The sequence below is a fragment of the Lepidochelys kempii genome, chromosome 11 (genome assembly GCF_965140285.1).
Source record: "Lepidochelys kempii isolate rLepKem1 chromosome 11, rLepKem1.hap1, whole genome shotgun sequence".
Taxonomy (NCBI): Eukaryota; Metazoa; Chordata; order Testudines; family Cheloniidae; genus Lepidochelys; species Lepidochelys kempii.
In genome coordinates this window covers 37,450,581-37,474,329 of record NC_136390.1, presented here as the reverse complement: position 1 = coordinate 37,474,329, position 23,749 = coordinate 37,450,581, and the positions used below count along the sequence as shown (strand labels likewise).

The 23,749-nt window shown below is 38.0% G+C and overlaps 1 protein-coding gene across 1 annotated transcript in view; it reads right to left on the bottom strand.

Moving 5' to 3' along the window:
* XIRP2 (xin actin binding repeat containing 2) overlaps nt 1-23,749 on the bottom strand; it is a 159,127-nt gene that overhangs the window by 1,523 nt on the left and 133,855 nt on the right. The window contains exons 5-8 of the mRNA XM_073305732.2: nt 13,787-13,894; nt 13,391-13,463; nt 12,438-12,571; nt 2,195-11,675 (exon numbers count right to left, since the gene is read on the bottom strand). Coding sequence (XP_073161833.2) covers nt 2,195-11,675; nt 12,438-12,571; nt 13,391-13,463; nt 13,787-13,894 — 9,796 coding nt within the window. The remainder of the gene's footprint in view (nt 1-2,194; nt 11,676-12,437; nt 12,572-13,390; nt 13,464-13,786; nt 13,895-23,749) is intronic.

The window sequence follows — 23,749 nt, the reverse complement described above, 5'->3', positions numbered from 1 at the left end:
CAAGGAACTTCGTTACTGCATTAACCTGAAAACTACACGCACATATGTTGCAAATATGATAGGGATGTAATTATTTGAGCTTTTTACAGTTTTCATGTTCATGGCTGGTGTTTTGTTCAGTTAATTTGCAAGAAAGAATTAGCTACAATACTGATATTAGCTAACTATATCAAATCCTTTCTTTTATGAAGCATAATTGATTGTAAAGGAAACTAGCTATACTCCAAAGTACAAAGCACCAGTAGAAAGTTTATTTCAGGAAGGTGAGGGGTAGGAAGAGACGGAGATAACAGACAATCTGCAGAAAGCTACACTGCTATTCTGTCTTGATTTATGAATTGCTATAAAATCCATGCTAACAGGCAAATACAAATAATACAGCATTATAGTGGGCTAAATTCTCTGCTGATGTAAATGGTGCTGCTCCATTATCAACAGAGTTCTGCACCCATTTACACCAGCAGAGAATGTGGCCCGCTTTACTGTTATATTATTTGTATTTGCCTGCTAGTACTGATTTTATAGCAATTTGTAAATCAAGACAGAATAGCAGTGTAGAATACACAACTGTGCCTATATCTCCTAGAGCTGTGCAAAACATCCAAGGAGAAATTAAAAATCTTTAAAATTTGCTTAGAAATTACCTGAATGCAAAATTTTCCCCATAAGTGAATAGACTAATCAAAGCTGATTGTGAAGTTATCTTTGTACTCATGTCCCTGAAAATTTCAAACCACTCTTTGCAGTACAGTCTGGATTTAGTTTCCTGTTGTTAGCCTGAGGGGAAGGCACATGGTTGAACTCACACAATATTTTGACAGGTTCCCTGACTGTCTAAGGGATGTCCACACGAGGAACTGGGTTGTGTGATTCCCAGCTCAGGAGACATTCCCATGCTAGCTGTAAGCTAGCAGGCTAAAAATAGAGCTTAGCTATGGCGGCAGAGTGGTGGGAAGGGCTAGCTGCCCCAAGTATGTACCGGTCCAAGATGCTAGGTATGTACTCAGAGTGGCTTGCCCCTCCCACCACTCATGCTGCTGCAGCTATACTCTGTTTGCAGAACACTAGCTCAATCAGAGCTAGCCTGTGTATGCCTCCTCGAGCTGGGAATCACACCAAGTGTAGATATACCCTCTGCTTTAGAAATATATACCTAAGCTAGAGACAGTGAGTGTACTAAGGCTATGTCTTCATTGTGCAGTTAACCCAGGGGGCAGGTATCCTGTCTGAGCACCATAGTTAGCCTAGCGTGGGTGTGAGCAACTACACTGCAATATAATATAATTAACTTAAAGCAGCTCCAAATTTGGGTCAGTGGTTTTTCTGTGTGGATGGTAGAGAAGGTTGGGCTAAAATACAAGTAAGACCCCAAATTAACTGTGCAGTGAAGACATTTTTGATTCATTTTCCCAGGCCTGGATGGAGCACTGAAGCCATGGGGACCCAGGCCTCTGTGGGAGAAGGAAGTGTCTCACAGAGTGGCAGAGCCCTTAGAGAAGAGAGAGGAAGGGGATATTTCCCTCCAAACAATGGACAGTAGTGTGAAAGTGACTTTTGCATTTTTGTGTATTTCAATGCAAGATAAAATTTCAGAAGAATATGAATTTGCCCAACAAGAAATGGCAAAAGTTTTCACATTAAATTTTGTAAACTTCTTTACTTTTGCACACATTTAATTAAAACCTACCCTAAACAAAATTCATTTTGTTCAAATTCAAGTTTTGTGATTTAGCAAACTTAGAACAGATGCATATAAAACATGCAGATTGTTATACCATTATCGCTGTGTTTGATTGCAAGCAAACACAGAAGTCACTTAACTGTTTATCTCAGTTAAAAGCACAATGCCAGCTATTTGCTGCTGTAAGAAATGAAATGCATTCTATACATATTTTTGTTCCAATACTAATTCAAATGCAATATTTACCTTGGCAAGAAAGTCCTTAAAACTCTACATATCAGTATTTGTTAGTCACACACTCAGCACATCACTTAAAGCGTTTGGAAAGGGAAAATGATTAAAGATTGCTGAGAGAAAAAGAGAGAGCAAAAGTGAGGAAAAGTTTTGTTAGTTTTATGTTACTTTGTTCTTTGATTGTAAACACACTTTTCATTAATTGCACAATATACTGAGGTTGAATCACTTTTTTAAAAAAGTTATTAAGGTTTCTTCACACTTTGCATGCTTATTTACCACTGATAAATGCTGATTCCTGGTGGAAGCTACTTCTCACTTCAGCTTCAGAAGTATCTGAGACACTGTAGCCAAGACTATTAAACACTCTTTCACTTTCCTGCCACGTCTTCTGAAAATTCCTTAGTAGTTCTTCCGGTGAATCAGCAGCAGAAATATCCAAAATGTGTCCTGAGATTACATCTTCATATGTTGGAGGTGCATGCTTGAAGCCAAATCCTGACTGCATACCATCAGCACTTTGTGATGTAGAGGTGGCAATCCTTGATTCAGTGACTGTGTTGGCAAATCTACCCAGACCAGAAGCATGGTCAGTATGACACTTTGCTTCCAAGCAAACCAGGGGTTCAAATGAGTGCTCTTTATCTTCACATTGCTTTTGTTTATAAGATATACCTTTCTTTGGGTCTCTTGGCTGCCTATAAGGAGAGTTTCTGAAGGTATCTTTTTGCTTTTGATTCTCCAGAGATGTCAGTTCAAATTCATCCTTGCTAAATGTGTGTCTGTCTTGTTTTATTTTGCTATTCATTCCACCCCTTTCAAAAACTCTTTTCTTTGATTTCACATCAAATCCTGGATTGTCCTCTGATTTCCCTAATAACATATCCATTTCATCTACACTCTCATAGTCTACTCTTTCAACTACTGTGACTGGTTCCTTTTTTGTATGTCTTATTTGCTCAGATGCTTCAAACCTACGAGTAGGCCTTGACTGGTCAATTTTAGGGACCTTAAAACTTACTGCATGTGGCTTTAAGCTTTCTGGAATGTTTACTGGATCTTGGTGCGTGTCGTTGTTGTTTTTCTCTGCTTTTCTATTTTCTTCACATGTTTCTTTTATGTCCTTTACTGTACCAGCAGTTACTTGAGATTCATTTATCGTTGCTGAGGATAAAGGCTCCATCATAGCATGTGTTTCAATCTTAATTTGTCTACGAAGAGTTGCAGGAGATTTAACAATCTCTGATCTTTTTTCTACAACTGGAACTGGTGTTACTGACCAGTGTTGTGTTACTCCTTGAGATAGCTTTGCTGTGGTGCCTTTTAGTTTGGCCAGTTGTTCAGAACGGCTCCTTGGAGGAGAGGGGGAAGAGGCTGGCCTTCGAATTGTAGATATTGGCGTTGCAGATCTGCGTGGTGGGGGAGGAACAGGAATACTTTCTCTCTGGATGGAAGATGAAGAGAGTGCTTCCTTCAGAGGAGATTCTGTCCGTTTAGATTCAATTGTTATATAAGTAGGTGATGGCGATCGCATTTTTAATGCTTGAGAAGAAGTTCTGAATTCTGTCTGTTTGATTCCATTGGACTGCTGTATAATTTCATGGTGCACTGATTCTTCTTTTATAACCTCTTTCATTTGATGTGAATCTCTTCCGTTGGAGCCAATGCTGATTTTTGATATTTTCTGTGACAAACCTCCAGAACTAACAGAGTCATTTCTGGATTTCACTGTTTTTGTGGCCATCATAGCTGTCTGGATTGTGTCTTCACATGAGGCTAGTATTTTGACTGCTTGATCTTTAATATTTGATAGCTCTTCTGTCATCCTTTCTAAATTATTCTCTGTTGCAATATGAACTATATTTTTCTTTCTTTCTTGGTCTATAAGCCATACTGGGATATTATTTAAAAATATCTGAAATGCTTTCATACCATTTTTATTTGGCTCAGCTTCAAACTGTTTCACTCTTGACAAAACTTGCTGCAGTTCCTCCCGTTTCCTTAAGAATTCTAATATATCTACTGCAAATTTTTCATCGTTCAGCTGAGATCCTTTTGATGGAGGAGAAAATAAAGGTTTGCTCTGTGTAATCTCTTGTTTTGGATCTGTCTTCTTCATAAGGACTTGTTTTAGTTGTATGCCCTTGTCTTTGACACATTCGCTTTCTTGCAGACTATTATATTGCTGGGATAACTTTTTATTTTGATCTTTATTTTCAGAAACACACACATTATTTTGCTCAACAATTTGAGTCTGTGAGTCATGACGTGTATCAATTACGTTTTGCTTGACTATTTTCTCTGTTGATTTATTCTTAAACTGATCTTGTTTTTCTGGAATTGTTACTTTTTCTTCCTTTGGACAAACTAATACCTGGCCCTGATTTACTACTTTAGCCATTGAGACTTTCTCATGCTTGAATTCTCCTTTTTCTGTTTCTTTCTCATTAACTAATTTTTGTTTCACTTGACTGCCATCTTTTTGGCTTACTTCTTGCATATTCTCTATGTGTTCTAAAGGTGTTTTTTCTCTCAGCACCTTTCCATCAACATGCTTCTGGTGATATTCTTTTGCAACACTTTGTTTTTTCCTAGCGTTAGTACTTATGTCTTCTCTCTGTTTTTCCCGATTTTGTTGTTTGACAACATTTTGAACATTAGTTTCCTGTTGTTTTTTGTGAGTCTCAGAATCTTTGTGTGTTTCATGTAAGCTTTGATCTACAATTGGAAGCTTGATAGTTTTAACTTTGAAATGAGGGGAGATAATTTTATTTTTGGACACGTGCAACTGCTCCACAGTCTTCAGCTGCTCTGCCTTATGCAAAGTATGTTCTTGATGGATTTGTTCCATTTGACAAGGTAAATTATGTTTTGTAAGATCCTTTGAACCTTGTGGTACTTTTTTTCTAATATGATCTTCTGCTGAGGTTTCTAAAATGTTTTGAAGCTGCTCAGTAGCTGATGATACTATTAATGATGCAGAGAGTTGTTTACCTCGAGATCTTGTTGCTTGTAAACTGACTTGAAAGTCAGAATCAGAGGGTGTCGTTTTTTGTGGAGTTACAGGGGGAACTGAACCTTGTAAAGGAGTTTGATCCTGCTTGCTTGATTTTTGAAATGGTACACAACTTACTGACTCTGTTTGAACTGGACTTCCCCGAGTCTCGCTGTTTGTTCTGGCAGTCTCATGACAAAATCTTTTGACTTGCACTTTCTCCATCTCCTCCCTTTGCTGTCTATATTTTTCTTCAGCAATCATTAAAGGGGTTTTAAATTTTCTGAAATAAGGTTTCGGTTTTATTTGTGTTGGCTCTGCTGGAAGGGAAGGAGATCTTTTAAGAGGAAAGACCACTCTTTTCTTGGCCAGCGGTGTCTCTTGCAGAGCTTTGGGTGGAGGATTAATCACTTCTGAAACAGATGATGGCCTTTTTACCCCTTCTGTTTTTGTATCAGTTGTCTCCTGTTTCTGTTCATAGCTAACCACATTCACCAGAGCTGTGGAATTTTTGCTTTCTCCTGCTGCTGTGGTAATATCCATTTTTCTGTGTGTCTGAAGAACAGTTAGTTCAATTTTTGGAGGCGTTTTAGACTTGTTAATGTCTAGCCCCTTAGAAGGCTGCATTTTGAGGAATTTATTTGAAGATGGAACCCCAGCTGGTTTACCTGATGATGTTTTAGCCTGAGCATTAAATTGCAGTGGCTCAGGCAGTGACTGTTCTGGATATTTTGGAAAATGTTCTTTTTTTTGCTTTGGTTGAGAAGTAGGAAAAATCACCAGGGGTGGGGGCGGGAGCGGTAGAGGGAGATGGGGCAGAAACTCACTTTCAGATTTGTCATCTATCGGTGGTGGGGGAGGAGGAAAATGATCAAACTCAGTTTTGGTCTTGTCGATAGGTGATGGAGGTGAAGAAAACATATGTCTATCAGATGGCATCATTAATGGAGGTGGGGGAGGTGGCAGAGGAAATTCAATTTCAGATGATGCTACTGATGGTGGTGGTGGAGGAGGAGGGGGTGATGGTGGTGGAGTAGATGAGGAATCTATTTCTGGCTTATCTTTCCCCACAGCATTCTTGGCTGGATTTACAGGATTTTTCACTGCAAGTTGGAAGTCTAATTTAGCAGGTTCCACTTTAGTTTTTCCTATAAACTGTCCTACAAGTTTCTTATTTTTCTGATGAACATCTCTCTTTTGCTTCCTTTCAGTTTCTTTAAATTTATTGAGTACTTCCTGTGTGACTTTTACTTCTTGTTTGTTGTTTATATTCTGTTCTGCTGTCATGGAAACTACAGCTTGCCCCAGCTGAACGCTTATTTCATTCTCTGCAAAAACGTCTCTAGAATGCTGAGCTTGTTTTGTTTCTTGCTTTAGAAAATGGCCAGTGGCCTTAGAAATCCCACTAGCTGGCATTTTAATTGGTTGTTGTGTAGTTCTGGATTTGGAGCAGTCAACATCAGTTGACATTTTTGCCTTTTGTGTTGTCTCCTTCTGACAGCTTAGGTTGGAATATTCATTGTCTTTATGCTCATGAAGTAGATTCTGTTTCTTTTCAGCTATTTTTTCTATGGACTGCACACCACTGGTGGTGCTGTCCCTTTTCAAAGCTCTACATGTCTCTGATTTCTCTGTTCTCACATCTCTCTTAACTTTACCACAGAAAGAAGACTGGCTGGTCACATGTTTTGCTTCTTTTTTTACATTGCCCGGGACTCTGCTTTTATCCTTTGATTCATCCACTTTTTTGATGACCATGTGTTGAGAATTAGATAAACTTTCTGAATGTTTTTTATCTACATCAATTGACTCAGTGCTCTGTTCTTGTTCTAAATGGATCTTTCTGTTACCTTGTCTACCTTCTTTGAGGAAAGTCTCATTTTCAGCATGTGTTTCCTCATGATGTTCAGGGACAGATTTAACATTCTTTTGCAGATTATGTAACCTGTTACTTTGGTGCTTGGCTATATGCTGTGTCTGGACGTTGCTTTTTATATCTCCATGACCACTTACTTGAAGCTGTACCATTTTCTTTTCTGCAGAGTCTTCTAGGATGTTTTGTCCAGCAGTCTGAATATCTCCTCTGATTACATCTTCTGTGTCTACTTGCTTGAAAGTCTGCTGAGCTTCTTTTAAAGATCTTAATGTTGACTCAAGGTCACCTCGAACAACCTCTTTTTTCAGAACTTCAGTTTTTGTGGTTATTTCTTTTTCAAGGGACTCAATGGCCTGCTTAATATCACCAGGGATGACATCAGGCTTCTCTGTTTCTTTCAGTTGATAGGCTGATTCTTTAAGAGACTTCAGTATTGTGAGAATGTCGGCTTTTATAATTTCTTCCTTTTCTGTAACTGTTGTCTGATTTATGGCCTGACTGAGGGAATTTAAAGTTGCTTTCAAATCACCTTTTATAATATCTTGTTTACGTACATGATAAGATGTATTTTGTGGCTCTGTCATAAAATTTTTAACTGCATTAGCCACATCTCCAGGAATGATGTCAGTTTCATTAACTGTTCGTTGAATCTGAAACTTCTGTTTCTTTAGTAACAGCTTTGTGCCTTCTACATCACCACCAATTATTTCCTCCTCCTCCTCCTCCTCCTCCTCCTCCTCCTCCTGTTTCCTGGTTGTAATTGTTTCAATTGACCCTGTCTGAAGTAGTTTCAGATAATCCAAAGCTCCGGATTCTATGCATGTTGTGAAAAACTGAACGTTGCCTCTCTCTGAATCATCTATTTTAGCTCTTTGGGATATTTTATTATTCATTGTGGAAGACAGAAGGTTGTGAATAGTATGTTTCACATCACCACCTATCACTTCATCATGCTGGATTTTATTGTCAGCCCTTTTGTGAAGGAGAGAATAGAGTGTCATGTTAATATCACCTCTCTCATTTTCCTGAATTAAAATTCCTCGTTTTACAGAACTATCCTGACTAAACAGGTTTTTTATAGCTTGCTGTATATCACCTTTCACTATCTCTTCTTTTTCAACATGAACATCTGTTGATCTGGTCAATAATTGAGCTTTGGTCAAATCGACATTGCCCTTTTCATCTTCATTTATTGTAATTTCTCTTTTGGTACTGCTTCTTTTGGACAATAGGTTCATCATTATGTTTCCTAGATCCCCTCTAATAATCTCTTCCTTTTGTATTTTAGGAGTCTCTTGATTCATTAGTTTATATTTTGCCATTCTGACATCTCCAATTTCATCTTCCTCAAGGATAATTCCATGATACTCAATGACTTTGTGAGAGTAAAGTTCTTTTAAAGTTTCTTTGATACTTTTCCCTATAATTTCTTGCTTTTCAACCTTATTTTCATTAAATTCATGGAAAGGTGTCGTTTCAAAAAGCCATGTTGTTGTCTTTACATCTGACTGAGGAATTTCTTCCCTGGTTATTTTTATTTCACTTTCATCAGTTTCCTTAATGGAATCTAAAGGCTGGTTTTCAAAAAGCCACACAGCATGCTGAACATCACCTTCTTGCACATCTTCCTTTGTGACTGTCTTGACATCTTTATACTCTGACCCTTCTCCTCTAATCTCATCCACAGTGTGTGTTTCAAATAACCAAGTGGAAGTTTTAACATTGCCCCGTTGGATTTCACTGACACTTACTGTTCTTACATACATGCCTTTATTGAGTCTTTCAGACTCAAATAATTGTTTGTTGGCCTTCACATCACCACCTTGGACATTGTCAATAGTGGGCACAATTAATTTTTCATCATCTGAAATTCTGTCGAGTGGTCGTGTTTCAAATCTGTATCTGACAGAGCTCACATCTCCTTTCTGAATATCTTCCTGGGTGACAGCTCTAATAACATACACATTATCTGATTCATTAATAGATCCTAAAGGTTTTGTTTCAAACAACCACCTAGTCCCACGTACATCTCCATGAATCACTTCTTCCTTCTTAACTGTTGTCACTTCATGATAATACCCTTCTTTGTCTTGAATTGCATAAAGTGGCTGGGTTTCAAACAGCATTCTGTAGTTTTTCACATCTCCCTTTGTTATTTCTTCACTAATAGTTTTCTTGGTGGTGGTATCTGCAGATCCATCTTTAATCTGGTCTAACGAAAATGTCTCAAATATAAAGCAGCCTTTTCTTACATTCCCACCGTGTATATCTGTAACAGTTCTGACTAACCTACCATCTTCTTGGTTCTCTTTTATTGCATCAATAGAATGGTTTTCAAAAAGCCATCGGCAATGTAGAACATTTCCTTTCTGTATATCTTCACTTTGTACAGTTTTAATTTTTTCCAAAACTGCCTCTGAACTGAAATGTATGGAATCTAGTGACTGGTTTTCAAATTTATATTTCATGGTGGAAACATCCCCAGGCTGGATATCAATTTCCACTACTCGTTTGAATTCCTTTTCTTCTTCTCCTTGTATATTTTCTAGATTTTCTGTCTCAAAAAGGAAACATGCTGTACGGACATCACTTCCTTGAATATCCTCCTGATTCACAGTGTGTAATTTTACTCTTGTTTCCGATTCATCTTTTATTGCATCAAGCGGCTGGGTTTCAAAGAGCCAAGTACAGGTTTTGACATCTCCTTTATGTACCTTTTCACTGTCAGTCACTATCTCAACCTTGTCATACAGTGATTCCATTGGCTGAGTTTCAAACAGCCATCTACACATTTTTACATCTCCTTTAATAATGTCTGTAGTCTGTTCTGTTTTACTTTCTTCGCTTTCCATATTGTTAAAATATTTAATAGAATCAAGAGGCTGAGTTTCAAACAACCATTTAGCTGTTTTCACGTCACCTGATTCTACTTCTTGTGAAGATATTCCTTTGATAATCTGGATTTTTTTAATGCTCTCATCAAATTGGTCAACAGGCCTTGTTTCAAACAGCCACCTGCAGCTTCTTACATCACCTCTTAAAACTTCTTCTTGTCGAATTGTTTTAACTTCATGATATTTCCCAAGACTATCTTGAATTGCGTATAATGGAGTTGTTTCAAAAAGAGCTTTATTCAACTCTACAGTTCCTCTCCTTATTCCTTCCACATGGATTTTATGTGATTCATCATATTTACTTAAATTGCTTGATTCAAATATACGTTTGTAGCTACTCACATCTCCTCTGTCAACTTCTTCAAGTTTCACTGTTGTTATAAATTCCTTGCTTTCTTCTCTAATCTGTTCAAGAGGTTTAGTCTCAAAAATCCATTTGTGATGTCTCACATCACCTTTTTCTTCCTCAGTGGCAACCACCTTTTGAAGCTTACCAATATCTGGGCTATCCTTTAAAGCATCCATTGGTAGTGTTTCAAATAAGTGTTTAGTAGTGCTTACATCACCTCCTATTATTTCTTCAGGTGGCAGATGAGTTGGGTCATCATTATCTTTTAGGGTATCGAGAGGTTGAGTCTCAAAAATCCAGCATTTTCTACAGACATCAGCCCCTAGAATAGCTTCCTTCTTAGTGACAGATACTTCTGAGTCCTCCTTGATAGTATCCAAAGGTTGTGTTTCAAACACCCACTTTGCCTTGTGCACACCACCTTTGATGCTTTCCTCCATAGAGATTCCACGAACAACTTTAATTTCCACAGGATCTTTGTTAATCATATCTAGGGGCCGCGTTTCAAACATCCAGCGTGCTGTTCTAAAGTCTCCTTTTTCAATGTCTTCTCGGTGAACAGTTTTAATCTCCAATATTTGACCTAAGATGTCTTTAATAACATACATTGGTTGAGTTTCAAAATGCTTTATGCTTCTCTTCACATCTCCTTTAATCTCTTTAAGCTCAGATTTGAGCTGCAGCAAGTTAACTTCATCCACTGAGTGTAGCTGCCCAAGTTTATCCAGATGCTGGGTTTCAAACATGTACCTCACAGTTTTGACATCACCTCCGGTAATTTCTTTAACGAAAGTTTCATCTTGTTCATTGTCATGATGAATTTTATTCATTGAATCTAATGGCTGGGTTTCAAACATCCACGTGGCTGTGCGGACATCTCCTCTGGATAAATCTGGAATTTTGTCTGTGTTTTCTGCAGAGTTTGAAGAATGTGTACCCAGGGCATCGATCGGTTGTGTTTCAAACATCCAGGTAGTATATTTTACATCTCCACCTGCAATGATTTCTTGATCTGCTATGCTTTTAATGTTGCTCAGTTCAGGAGATTCATCTTTGATTGAATCCAAAGGCTGGTTCTCAAAGACCCATCTCATAGACTGAACCTCTCCTTTTAGGATTTCATCCCATTCTAGGTATTCTTTCTCAGGGCTCATACACTTCTGAGGGCTATTACGAGTGTTTTCAAAGACATATCTAGTTTGCTGTACATCTCCTGACACATAGCTGCCTATTTCAACCTTACTAGATACAATATCAGAAACTTCATTAAAATATTCTTTTTCTAAATTCTTTCTTAATTCTGGGTGAATATGTTTGTATAAACGTTTTAATTCATATAAATTTCTTTGCTTTGAATATAAATCTTTGGGGATTGTGGGCTTTGCTGGAGAGGTGGATGGTTCAGGGGACTGGGAAAACTCTTTCATTTCTGATGGCACTTGTAGTATGTTTGGTGGGGGAGGAGGGGGAAACTCTTCTGTACTTCCATATTTAGGGGAGTTGGTGTAAGCTGTAACAGCAGCAGCAGTTCCATATTCTGTTTTTTGTGTCACAGAAGTTTCGTGTACTCTACTTGCTGAAGCAGTGGCAGTAGAAGAGAAGCTCACTGCAGGAGGCCATACAGTTTCTTGGAACTCATTTTCAATCTTTAGGGGACAAAATTAGTATTTTAAAGAAATAATTTCTAAGACCACAACTTTTATTCATTCTATTCAAAGGGCTTAGTCCTGCAAGATGCTGAGCAATGGGATTGCAATGGGAGCTGAAGAGACCCAGCACCTCCAGGAGTTGCTCAGAGCCTTGTAGAATTGAGCCTAAAGGGAACATGCTGTTTTAACACAGCCTATATAAGGAAGGTAATGTACTTATTTCAAAGAGATGCACAGTGATTTTGCAGCTTTGCTTTCTCTGCTGCAACCAACGCACATTGTATCATTTATCAGCAGTTTATATTTGTTCCATTCATTGATGAAATTGACATTCTCTGCATTTACCTCTGATGAACCAATGTGTCCACCAAAAATTTTGAAGAAAAATAATATTTTTTTCACATGAGTCAAAGGAGAGAGAGAGAAGATTGCATGCAGCAGAGGAAGACAATGGAAAAACAAAGATTTTTTTTAAAAAGCTTTACTTTTAACAGTGTTTATCATATAATATAAATATATTTGTTAGATTTACTTAATATAATTTTCATTACTTCTTACTTAATGTGTATACAGTTTCCAAACCCATCCATGCTCCCACAATTTCCACAATGTTATTTATTTTAAAAATCAACTAAATGATCAAAATATGAATATGCGGAGATTTGAGCAATTGCACAAAGGGCAATGTTTCAACATTCTGGCTAACCTAAATACTTCTGGTCTGCATATACAGAAATTCCCCTTATTAAAAGCACAGACCTTAGTATGCTTTGCAGGTGTTGCGGTCTCCCTGTCTGAAAGAAGAGCCTTTTCCTGGGCTGTCTTGTCAAAGTGTTGTTTTAAAAACTGTGTTGAAATCTTTGGGATTTCTTCATTCATAGTTGCATTGACTACTGCAATAAGAAAAGAAGAACAAAAGGGTTTTTCTAAGCCTAGTATTTTATTATAATTGTCTAACAGTGAGTTATTTTTTAAAAAAAAATTATTAAACTGAACCAGTTGCACTCAACCTTGCAGAACTGGAGAATCACTCTGATGAAAATACAGAAAACCATAGAATAATTGAAGAGTAACATATCACATATTGTTTTGCAATGTATAACTTGTGTTAATGTCAGGACTAGAGCTGGTTGAATACTGAAAAATCAGCTTTCGTGAACATTATTCATATTCTGCAGAGCTGTTATTTCAACCCTAATTTTACCCGTTGTTATTCACTATTTACAAACATTTGCATAAATGGGTTTTTGTTTTAACAAATGTTAGGAGAATGGCTTTTCTTCATGGCCCCAAGTCAGTAGATCATTTAACATGTGCTTAAAGTCCACCTCATTTACAAAGTGCTACAGTGTGTATGGTAACACCCATTGTTTCAGATTCTCTGTGTATATAAAATGTCCCCACTGTATTTTCCACTGCATGCGTCTGATGAAGTGAGCTGTAGCTCACGAAAACTTATACCCAAATAAATTTGTTAGTCTCTAAGGTGCCACAAGTACTCCTTTTCTTTTTGCGGATACAGACTAACACGGCTGCTACTCTGAAACATGTAAATCCCATCAAAGTCAACGGGTGTGTTTTGCTGAACAGAAATGGATTACTGGGCCCATATTCACCTGTGAACAATGGTATTTTTGTGCGACCAAGTGTATATGCTGTTTGTCATTTCTTAGTCTTTATTCTCCTGCTTAAAATCTTCCTGATTTTCTTACCTGTTTCATCAATATGTTGAGTGAAATTAGAAGCCTTGCTTGTCTGATGGGTAGATTGTTCAACATAAGAAACCTGTGGAAAAATTTTTAATTTTAATGCAGGATTTAGTGTAATATGTCTAAGTTTTCTATTTGCATGGAGACATTCAGAACAAATGTTTTATGAAGGTAAAGTCTGAATGAAAACCCAATTAATCAACACATTGAAGCAACACTTATAAAACACCTATTTTAAAATGATTGCCTGCCACAAAATCAGGGAAGTTTCCACTAGCACATCGAGATCTTGTTATACTAAGTGGTAACAGAGTTAAAAAGCAAAGCAAATATGCAGTCCCAATATCAGCATCTCTGTACAGTGGCCTGGTGACATAATTATTAACTGATACACTTAACCTCTTCTGTTTGAAAGGCTTCCAACTGAGTTCCTTTGGAGGTCACTTCATTCTGTTCAGCTTCTCTGCTGCTGCTTGATACTGTGAGCTGACTACTACTTTTCACCTCCTAAAGACAAATAAAAGTAATTACACATTAACAGTTTAATGATAAATTGAAAAACTTAATGTTTGCCTATGAATGGCTTTTCACTAATGTTATCACTTAAAAAGTATTGTTTGAAAAATATATTTTTCAGCAGGTTCCCATTATTACTGTAGTTCATATGGATAAGAACTATAAACAACCAAAGACAGGCCTTGTTATATAATAGAACATATGTTGTCATTTTATTACTGCAATCGGAGTTTGAGCTGCAGGTACTAAAGTTCCATGGATAAGCATAAGATGCAAAGTGATGACCAGGAGAGCATGGGAAGCTGATCCTGCTTTAATGAAGGTGACTCTGCATAGCAGCTCAGTTACTCCTTATTAGTAGGAATCAGGCCAGAGGCACTTTACGGTACATTCTATAATGTTTTTGCATGAGAGAGAGTGTACAAAGATGTGTGCACATGTAAATGCATTTGCACGTTTGTATGTGCACAAATGGAGGCTGCATAGGCACTTTCAGACTCATACTGCCTTCAGTCTTAACAGAAGATCCAATGTAACATATGTGCTGCTTTTATATTTGAAAAGAAAGGCAATTGTGGTCTAATAGACTGAGTACAGGGCTGAAAGTTTTGAGAGATAGTTTTATATCTGTGTAAACTAAATTAATGTCTATGATGCCTATCATGGCGACAGTTACATTCAGTTTCATCCCAGATTCTGCCACTGACTTGCTTTCTGGCCTAGCACAAGTCACTTAACTTCTCCATGCCTCATTTACCTATCTGGTAAACATTATATTCTTCCCATTTTACAATCTTCATAAAATGCTTTGAGACTTCCTAATGAAAAGCATTCCATAAGTACAAACTATTATTATTTATATCCATTTGCGGACGTTTTTCAAAAGTTTTGCGATCTATGCTTGACAAATCAACTCACCTATTTGTCTATATCAAATAGAAAACTCCTTCTTAAAAGAGGGACTCACCCATTAGTTTCTGCTGAATCTAAGCTTCCAATTTAAAGGGGAAAAAAAAGGTGTCTAGTTCTTCTTCAGAAGAAACTCCCAAATGCTCAGTGAGAATACAAATCAAGGCTGTGTTGTGTAAGTGAGGCTGCAGATATGCACTCTGAAGAATAGAGAGCTACTGACTTCTTAAATCTCCAACCTTGGAACCTGCTTCCAGCCAAATAAGCCATGAGTGTAACAGTTGCCTCCCCGGCTCCATGCACTCAGTCCCTTTATGGCAATAGAGCCATTCCATGGCTATTACTCCTGCCTCAGGACCAAGGTAGCCTCCATGGAGCTTGCACCTACATGAAGGAATGTCGGAGAAATCTATGTAGTGGAAGATCCACTGATTGGCCCCCAAATCCCTGCTGCATGGTGAGCTGCCAGGAACCTCTGGCTCCATGGCAGAAAGGCTACCTGTATCCCCATCATAGGCTTTATGAATCTCGCCCCCCATCCACCAGGCAGTAACATTCTCTGATTAGGCTAGAAGAGGAATTAAAATATTGGTACAGGTAGAATAAATCTTTTGGCTAGTGACCCAATGGATGATTTAGTGGGTCACTAACCTCATTTATCTTAGTCACTGCCGTGCTTGCATTGTAAAAGTGCATGCAGGGTTTGGGATAGGCAAGATGGGGACATGACTGACATTAGGGACATAGAGCAGTTTTGAGAGTTAGCTTCCCAGAAAGACAAAAAGGCTTCAGTGTTTGCTCCCCACAAAGCTGAAGGGAGGCAACTTGCAAAGATTTAGAGATCTATCTTGCCCTCCTCTCAAATAGTTATATTTTACATATACGTACATCTTCGCATTTAGGCATGGGTGTTTTAGATCTGTAAGTCAAGATCTCATTATTGAAAAAACTCATCATAAGATGCAAAATATGTTGATGTTTGTCATTATATGTTGTTTGAATTGTATAAAGTATTAAAAAGGAATATAATTAAGCTTAATGTAGTCAGAAACCAAACCTAATCACAGCATCATTGCTGCAACATTTATATCTGCTTATGAAATAGCTACTATGTTGCTAAAAGTCACAATGGCATAAAATAATAGCCATAGCTATGTAAAGCTATAATTAACAGTACCTTAAGCAGCCTAAATATTAAGGACCAAATTTTGACCCTGTACTTACATGGCTATTGGTGATGGAAGGGGAGGAGGGAACTCCCTACCTTTATATGGCTTGCTTAAAAGCTGGTTGAAATTTCAGTTGGGGAAGCACATGGGCTGCTACAGAGATGCTGCTCCTCAGAACAATCAGTCAAAAGGAGCAGGAAATAGATAGACCAATGGTTCCACCCACCCCTCTGTACTGGCCACCAATATGTTGTCAGGGAGAGTATAATTCACCCCTTAAGGGGCTGTGCTCCACACACAAACACGCTGGGAAGCATTCTACAGAATGCCATTCAGTGCTCCCCACTGTACCCAATGTACAGCTGCAGCTAAATCTAGTCCTAATATTAACACTGTCCCATTATCCTGATTAGAGTTATGCCTGCAAAGAGAAGATGACTTCTTTGTCTGTCTTTCTGGGATGTACATTATTAAAATTATATTTTATTCACAGTGGCTAAATACTTTCTAATTTCAAGGATGAAATAATTTGAATTGCATAGCACAGGATCAATAGTCTGTGTATGTAAACAATTCATAACTGTGGGATGTTCACAACTCATTATGACTTTGGGAACTCACAACTAGTGAATGGTGTGATGATCTCAGTTTGTGATTCTTTGTGCATGAATGTGCCCGTAACTTCCAAAATCCAAGTTTCAGCCAGGCCTACACTGCTGATCAGGGGTAGAACTTGTGGCATGAGTAAAATTACAGTAGATGAGAAAGTTATTATTTTTTTCTTTGCTTTATAGGGTACAATAATATTGTCTAAAATACATAACTGACATGACATCTAAGAACACCTAAAGAAGCTGAAAAGTGCTAGAGATCAATAATATGCATTGAAAGCAGCTGGTAGAGAAAGGCATAGAACGTTAATGACATTACGATGTCAAATTCACCCAATATTGAGACAAAGGAATACCACAAGTAACTTTGTGATTCACCCATACACATCTCCACAACAATATTAGAAATCTTTAAGGATTTGTGAACTGGTGCATGACAGTAAGAGGATGAATGCTGTGGCCAAGATGCTGCAAGTGTTACGAAGGTGTCAGTCAGAGCACGTATAATTCTATCAGGAGAGAACAGTTGCAGGTATCCATCTGTGCAGGGACACAGAAGACAACAGTAGAGAAAAATGTCAGTATTTTTAGAGCTAGGAGTGAAAACACCTTCTACTATGATGATGGCTTTCCCTGTGATCTGGGGCCCCCTTTAACACACTGCCAACTAGACAATGGTTAATCATGTGGCAAGTTGGGACAGCTGTTCATTATGCACAATGTTCATTTCCCTGTTACTGCATCTTCTCATTCTCCTCCACCCTTCTCTTTGTTGGTTCCTTCCACCTGTTAAATCTTATCATTATCGTAGCCTGTGGGCTGTCTGGGGAAGATAGTGTGTTATTTAAGTGTATGTACAACATCTACCACAATGCGACCTAGATCAGGATCTCTAGAGACTCCTGTTGTATAAATATTAAAAATTGTTAAAAAAATTAAAATAATCTTTAGGAGGAAGCAAACATGAGCATAAGTCTATATATATTTGCACTAGGAGACTGAATTTTTATTCAGGTGTTCAGATGCTATTACTGAATAGAACTGTAATTGCTACACTAGTTTTATATGTTAGTGGCCAATGCATCAATTTTAGGGCCCCTGTGCTGCAATATCTGACACAGAATCCTGTTGTAAAATGTTCCAAGATTTGTTTTTCAGTAATTGTCTGTGTTGTACACTTTGGACCTAGGTTTGCCTTTTCCTTTTATCTGACAATTTTTGGAGTTTCCCATCTCTGTGTTGTGGCAGAAAAAGAAAGAGGATTACTTTATAGAGTAAAATTATTTGTATGGAGAAACAGAAAATCTGCCAAAAGAAAACAGGACTGGATAGCTTGATGATCCACACTAGAAAATATAGCCTTTCACCAATTCATATTTGAATCATGTTGGTATTTATCTTAATTTGTATGTTGTGCCCACCACTCAGTCTCTGTTCAGGTGCCTAAATCAACATTTTATACATATCTTATTAAAATAAAAACTTATTCCAGGATACAGCTCTGTACAAATCTATTGCCCCGTACAGGTAAAAGCATAAATAAATTCACGAGACTGCCAATGGAGTTTTCTTTAGACTATCTTTTTCAGTCTTTTACCTAGGCAGGGCAATCAGAAAGAGAGAGAATTAGTGTTGGTTTCTCGAGGACTAGGTGGACTATTAGATTCTTCAGGGAGGTTAGTCAGTTCCTCTCTCTGAAAGAAGCAGTGATCATATCCACCAGTACTAGCCCAGCTGCTTGTCACTGGCTTTCACTAGCCAGGCGGGACAAGAATCCATTTTACAAGTGTCTTGAGCTTCTTCTCCTTCCATGATGGGCCAAATTAAGTAAAGGGTGATGCTTTCTGTTCTGGTTTGGTGTCCTCAGTCCCAGGAAGTTTGGCTTATATTCAGTTTATCCTTTCTGTGAGGTAGGCTGAGAGCTCTTTGCTGCAGTAAGTGTTTGTGTCTGACATCCCGATTATGCAGTCTTGATTGATTAGCCAGTTTACTCTACAGAACAATTCTGCAAGCTGTGACTTTGCAGCTTCTGAGGCACAATCAAAAAGGTTCTCTTCATTTCCAGCATGGCAGTAGTGTATTCCTGAAGAAGTCTTTGTGCCTTTGTTGAATGGATTCTGATTGGATTTTTTGTCAACAGTGAGTTAGTGTTCTGCTTTCACTGTTCATATGATGTGGGTTGTCAATGAATGAAAGTGATCTATGGGGTTGATGTAGGGGATTTAGGGACCAAAACATCAGTGGTTGTGGCTACCATACAGTTATATTGTTCTACCTACTCATCAGCACTTTGGTCATTTAGTTGGAAAGTTAGAGTTTCTAGAGCATTTTTAGAGTACACTGTGTACAAGAACCTTTAAGAGAAAATCACTCTGGCTGGTTCAACTAATCAAAGAGGAGTAGTGGGGAAACCATGATCTCTTATTGGATTAGTTGTTGGATGGACCAGGAAAGAAGTGTGCTTATCATGCTCCCAATGTCCACTCCCAGGCTAAAGATAAGGTTCCATGTGTGACTGACAGTGTGTATAGCCACATCACATGACCACCACGAAAACTGGCGCCTCTCAGCCATTTCATCAGAAAAGGGAAAGAATGACTAGCCACAAAGAGTGAAAAGTAGTGTTACCTGATGAAGGTCTCCCCAGAACAAGAATGAAGATGCACGGGCAGTGTGGGGCACAGGCACTGCTGCTCCCCATTTTGTAGGTAAACCACAGATTTTAGTTTTCAGTGTCATTAATATGGCAACTTTCACAAGCACTAAATTCATTGTGACAGAGTGCAAGGTATGAAAGCCTGAATCAGCACTCTGTTCACAGCAACTCTAATCAGGCAAAGCAGATTGAAGCTGATTAAACAGAGCTGTGCCTAATTTGTGGGTGGGGCAGGGCAGGGCGGCTAATTAATCCATTAGCCCACAAATAGGCACAGGAAGGAAGTGAAAAAAGGGGAAAGCAGGCAGTAAGAGGGGGAGAGAGATTCCCTCCCTTGCTTGATAAAGGAGGTATGTATGTTATGAAGGTGATGGGACTCCTTTATAAATAAACTGCACAAGGTGTTGGACCAGCACAAGGGTCTCTGCGTAGTTTGTCAACTGAGACAGAAGCAGGACCAAGGAGGCCCTGTTACACTCAAATTAAAAAAGAGAAACAGGAGGATGCTTGTGGCAAAAGAAAAAAAAGAAGACAAATAGTTGAATATTATTTGAATATTTCACTTACATATTTTGAATAAAAAGCCACGCAGTTTGTTTATCGTAACAATATTTTAATACATATATGTAACAGTACCTTCAGTACAACTGTTTAAATAAGTGAAATGAGCTGTTTTCCATCTTGGATCAAAGTTTTGGATTCATCTATACTTTGAGATCTGTATCCAAATTGAAAGATTTTGTCTGAGGTTTGATTCAGTGATCTTGAGAAAGCTTTCTGCTACTAAAGTATATAATCACGTTTTCCATGAAAGTGCAGTTCCTTTAAGAATAAATAGGATTTTATGGTCTTGCACTAATTATTTAATCTAAATTTAAAGACTATTCCACATAGTCTGAGTGATTTTATTTCCAGTGAATTTGACTATTTCTGCTGATTATTTGAGAGAGAATCCTCAACAGGGTATAAAGGGCAAAGATGCTGAGGCTGATGTGCTAAGAATTTACGCCTTTATCAAAGATAAAAGGGAGCCATCTGAGTGGCTTGGTAGAGAACTAGATTTAAAAACTACTCACCCTTAGACCAGGCAAAACCAGACTTACCATAGAAACATCACTGTTCAACTCTGGGGGAGAGAACTGATCACATTATTTCTTGGCATAGCCTACCTCATTGCCCCTTGCAGATAAGTGGCAGCAAAAGATAGCTCATGTCAGCCTAAAAATGGGGGCAAGAGTTGACCTTATGTGACATGAGTAAAACAGCTGCAGAGGGAAAAGGCTGAGTGAAACACCGAATTCACAAAAAATGAAGCCTCACTTTTCATATATATTTTTCTAATTTGGATCCAAATCCTCCCTGGCTCCTTATGCAGTGAAGTCAATGAATAAGATGGGCTGGTTTTTGCCCTATTCAATGGTAATATAGAGCTCCTATATTGTATAGCGCTTTTGATCTGTAGATCTGACAGCACTTCACAAAAGAAGGAAAGTATCATTATCCCCATATTAAAGATAAGGAAACGGGCACAGCGAGGTTGAGTGATTTATGCAGGGTGACACAGCAAGTCAGTGGTAGAGCTGGGAATAAAACCCAAGTCTCCTGACTCCCAATCCAATGCTCAGTCTTACTGGACCACACTCCCTCTCTCTCTTTTTGGAGTAATGGGAGCTTAGCATCTCTAAAACCCATACTAGTTTTATTTATGTGCCTAACTCTAGGCACCCAAGCTTGAAAATGTTGCCCTAAAGTTTTGTCTTAGCTCTAAACCATTTCTCTGTTCAGTCCATAAAACTTGAACTAGATTATCTGGCTTCTCCCTTTTCCCAAAAAGGATCTCATTGTCCTGAGGATCGTCTAGCTTCCATAGAGTCCCTAGCTCACCTCCCTTAGGCCCTCTGATTCTCAATGCCCTGTTGGTACCAAGCTCCCTGACTATTCATCACAGATCTCGTTATCTTGTGGAGTAGCTAAGTTTTCTGACTCATCTTCCCCCTCTCCCACCCCAGCTCTCATTGCTCTGTGAAGGACTTTTGGGTTCATTGACTCATCCTTTATACCGCTGTGCAGAGCTCCTAGCCTCTGGCTTTGCTAGACTCTTGCCTTCTTAGACATTACCAGCACTGTAATCTATTTATAGTGAAAAAATACGAGTTTATTAACAAAGGTTAACATTTAAGACTAGTGAGCAAATATAATAAGAACTGGTCACAAGTAAAACAAAAGGAATAACATACGTCTTATAGACTAAACTTAACTTTAATAGGTTAAGGCCTTGTCTAAAGATGTCTGTCTTACCCAGATGTCCTTTACAGTGTTTTTCAACCAAACCCTGGTTGAGATCCCATTTTAATGAATGGAATCACACTGCCCAATTAGTCCCTCGGTGCAGGATCAAACAGGGGTCCTGTTTTGTTTTCCTCTTATACCCCAAAGTTCATAATCTTTCCACACACACCCAAAGGCAGGACAACACTGTGGGTTTTAGCTTCCAGTGTCTTCCAGTGTTGACTTCACATCCCCACATTGATTTGGAATGCAAATGTAGCTCCCATTGTGTTTGCCTTACAATGCTTAATTTACATCAGAGACTGGGATAGATGAATAGACATGCTTTGTCTGATAGAAACCATATTTGTCACCACTGACTGGTTACATAGTTTAAAACATATTCTTAGCATGTACGTATCTGCATCACAAACAGGAATGAGGCAAAATATTTAGATGAGAATGATGGGGAAAATATTGGCAGGCTGGTCAACATACAACTCTGACACCACCTTAGTTCCAAATAAAGATGCAAATGCACCTTGTCCGTGCAGGATTTATTGTATGGTGAATCAAATGTGAAAGCATGGAATTTATCTGACAGGCTGGAGTGAATGCACACCACCAAATATGCAATCTTCAGTGTAATAAGAAACTTGAGCTTGCAAAATCTAAAGGCTGAAAAGAGGCTTTCATCCAATTAGTAATATCCCAAGAATTATACCTCTTAATTAGATTTTCAAATACATCATATCCCTAATGAAGACTAAGCAGAAATCAGCTTTCCTTCTACAGGTTTGTGAAAAGCTGAAAATACAGTTAAGAAGACTTTTAGTCATCTATTCTCTCATCTTTGTGTGGAGCTTACACAATAAATCCTATTAACACTAATGTAAGTTACAGGCATAAATCCTCTGTACTTCAGTGGAGAGAATAGATCCCTTGCTGTTAAAAAAGATCAGACTGTGAGCAACAGAGAAGACATTCAAGCAGTTTTTATGTGAGGTAAGTGAAAGTATCTGTTAGGTGCTGGATTTATGGCACAGAAGTCAGATGGCCTATCTAACTAAAACTTTTAATAGCCTATCTGGAAACTTTGGTAGCCAGCATAATTATCAGTGAAAAATCTTTGTGGGAAAGCATTGATAGATTCACTGCACCATCCCTTCCCAATTGTTCCTCCACACATGCCTCTTTTCTTCCTTGTTTTTCTGTACATTTGTGTCTCCTCTTTCTTTTTCTCCTCTAGTCTATCTCATCGTTTTGTTTGTCTTATTGCTTTCTCTTCCTTTATGGAAGCATCTCCAAAATTTTGAAAGCTGAGCCCCACGAGTTCCATGAAAAATGAATCCAACAGTGTCACGTTAAAGGCATTACCCATGTTTTACAATTTAAATTTAATATGATTAAATAGTATTTTAAAATGCTTCCTTTGTCAGCCTTCATAATGTGATACTTCCACTTCCTTCTTGTAAGATTTGAAGAGCAGTGAAATAGTTAATAATCACACCTGACAGGATTATTTGGTGAAAAAATGTTTTGGGGAAACATTTATTTGTTGGAACCAAAACTCTTTTTTTGAAATAGGGCTGGTTTTGACGAATCTCCTGACTCAAAAAAGTTTTGGAAACAAAACAAAACAAAAAAACTTTTGAAAAGTAAGGTTTGTTTTTTGAGTTGAAATGACTTTGTTTTAAAATTTTAGTAAATTTAGACAAAGATTTTAAAAAGTCAGAATCTAAACAAATGTATAGATGTTATTGAAACAAAACATTTTGATTGACCCAAACCAATTTATATTTTTAAATTATTTTTATTCAGTGAAAAATTAAGATTCTGACTTTTTGTCTCAATTTGAGATGGAGAAAAATTTTTGGTATCTCTATTTTTTACGGGACAGGAAAAACCATTTCCCACCCAGATCTATTAATGATGTTGACATTTAGCATATCACATCGACATCTGAGTTAGCATCCTTTTGAAATTAAGGGAGTGGTTCACATTTGAGATTAATAGCTTCTCTGAAACTCAGGTAGGCACCACTGCATACATTATATTTGATTCATATTTGGTATTCTTCACAACCATAATATTTTTTTAATGTGAAAACTGGTATCCAAGGTATAGCTACCACGACGTAGCATACCAGCCCCTACAGTGGTGTTATAAACAAGTACAACTTGAAGGAACCTAAGAGTTGTTCTAAATTGTGTTAGGGACTGAACTGGCCTGG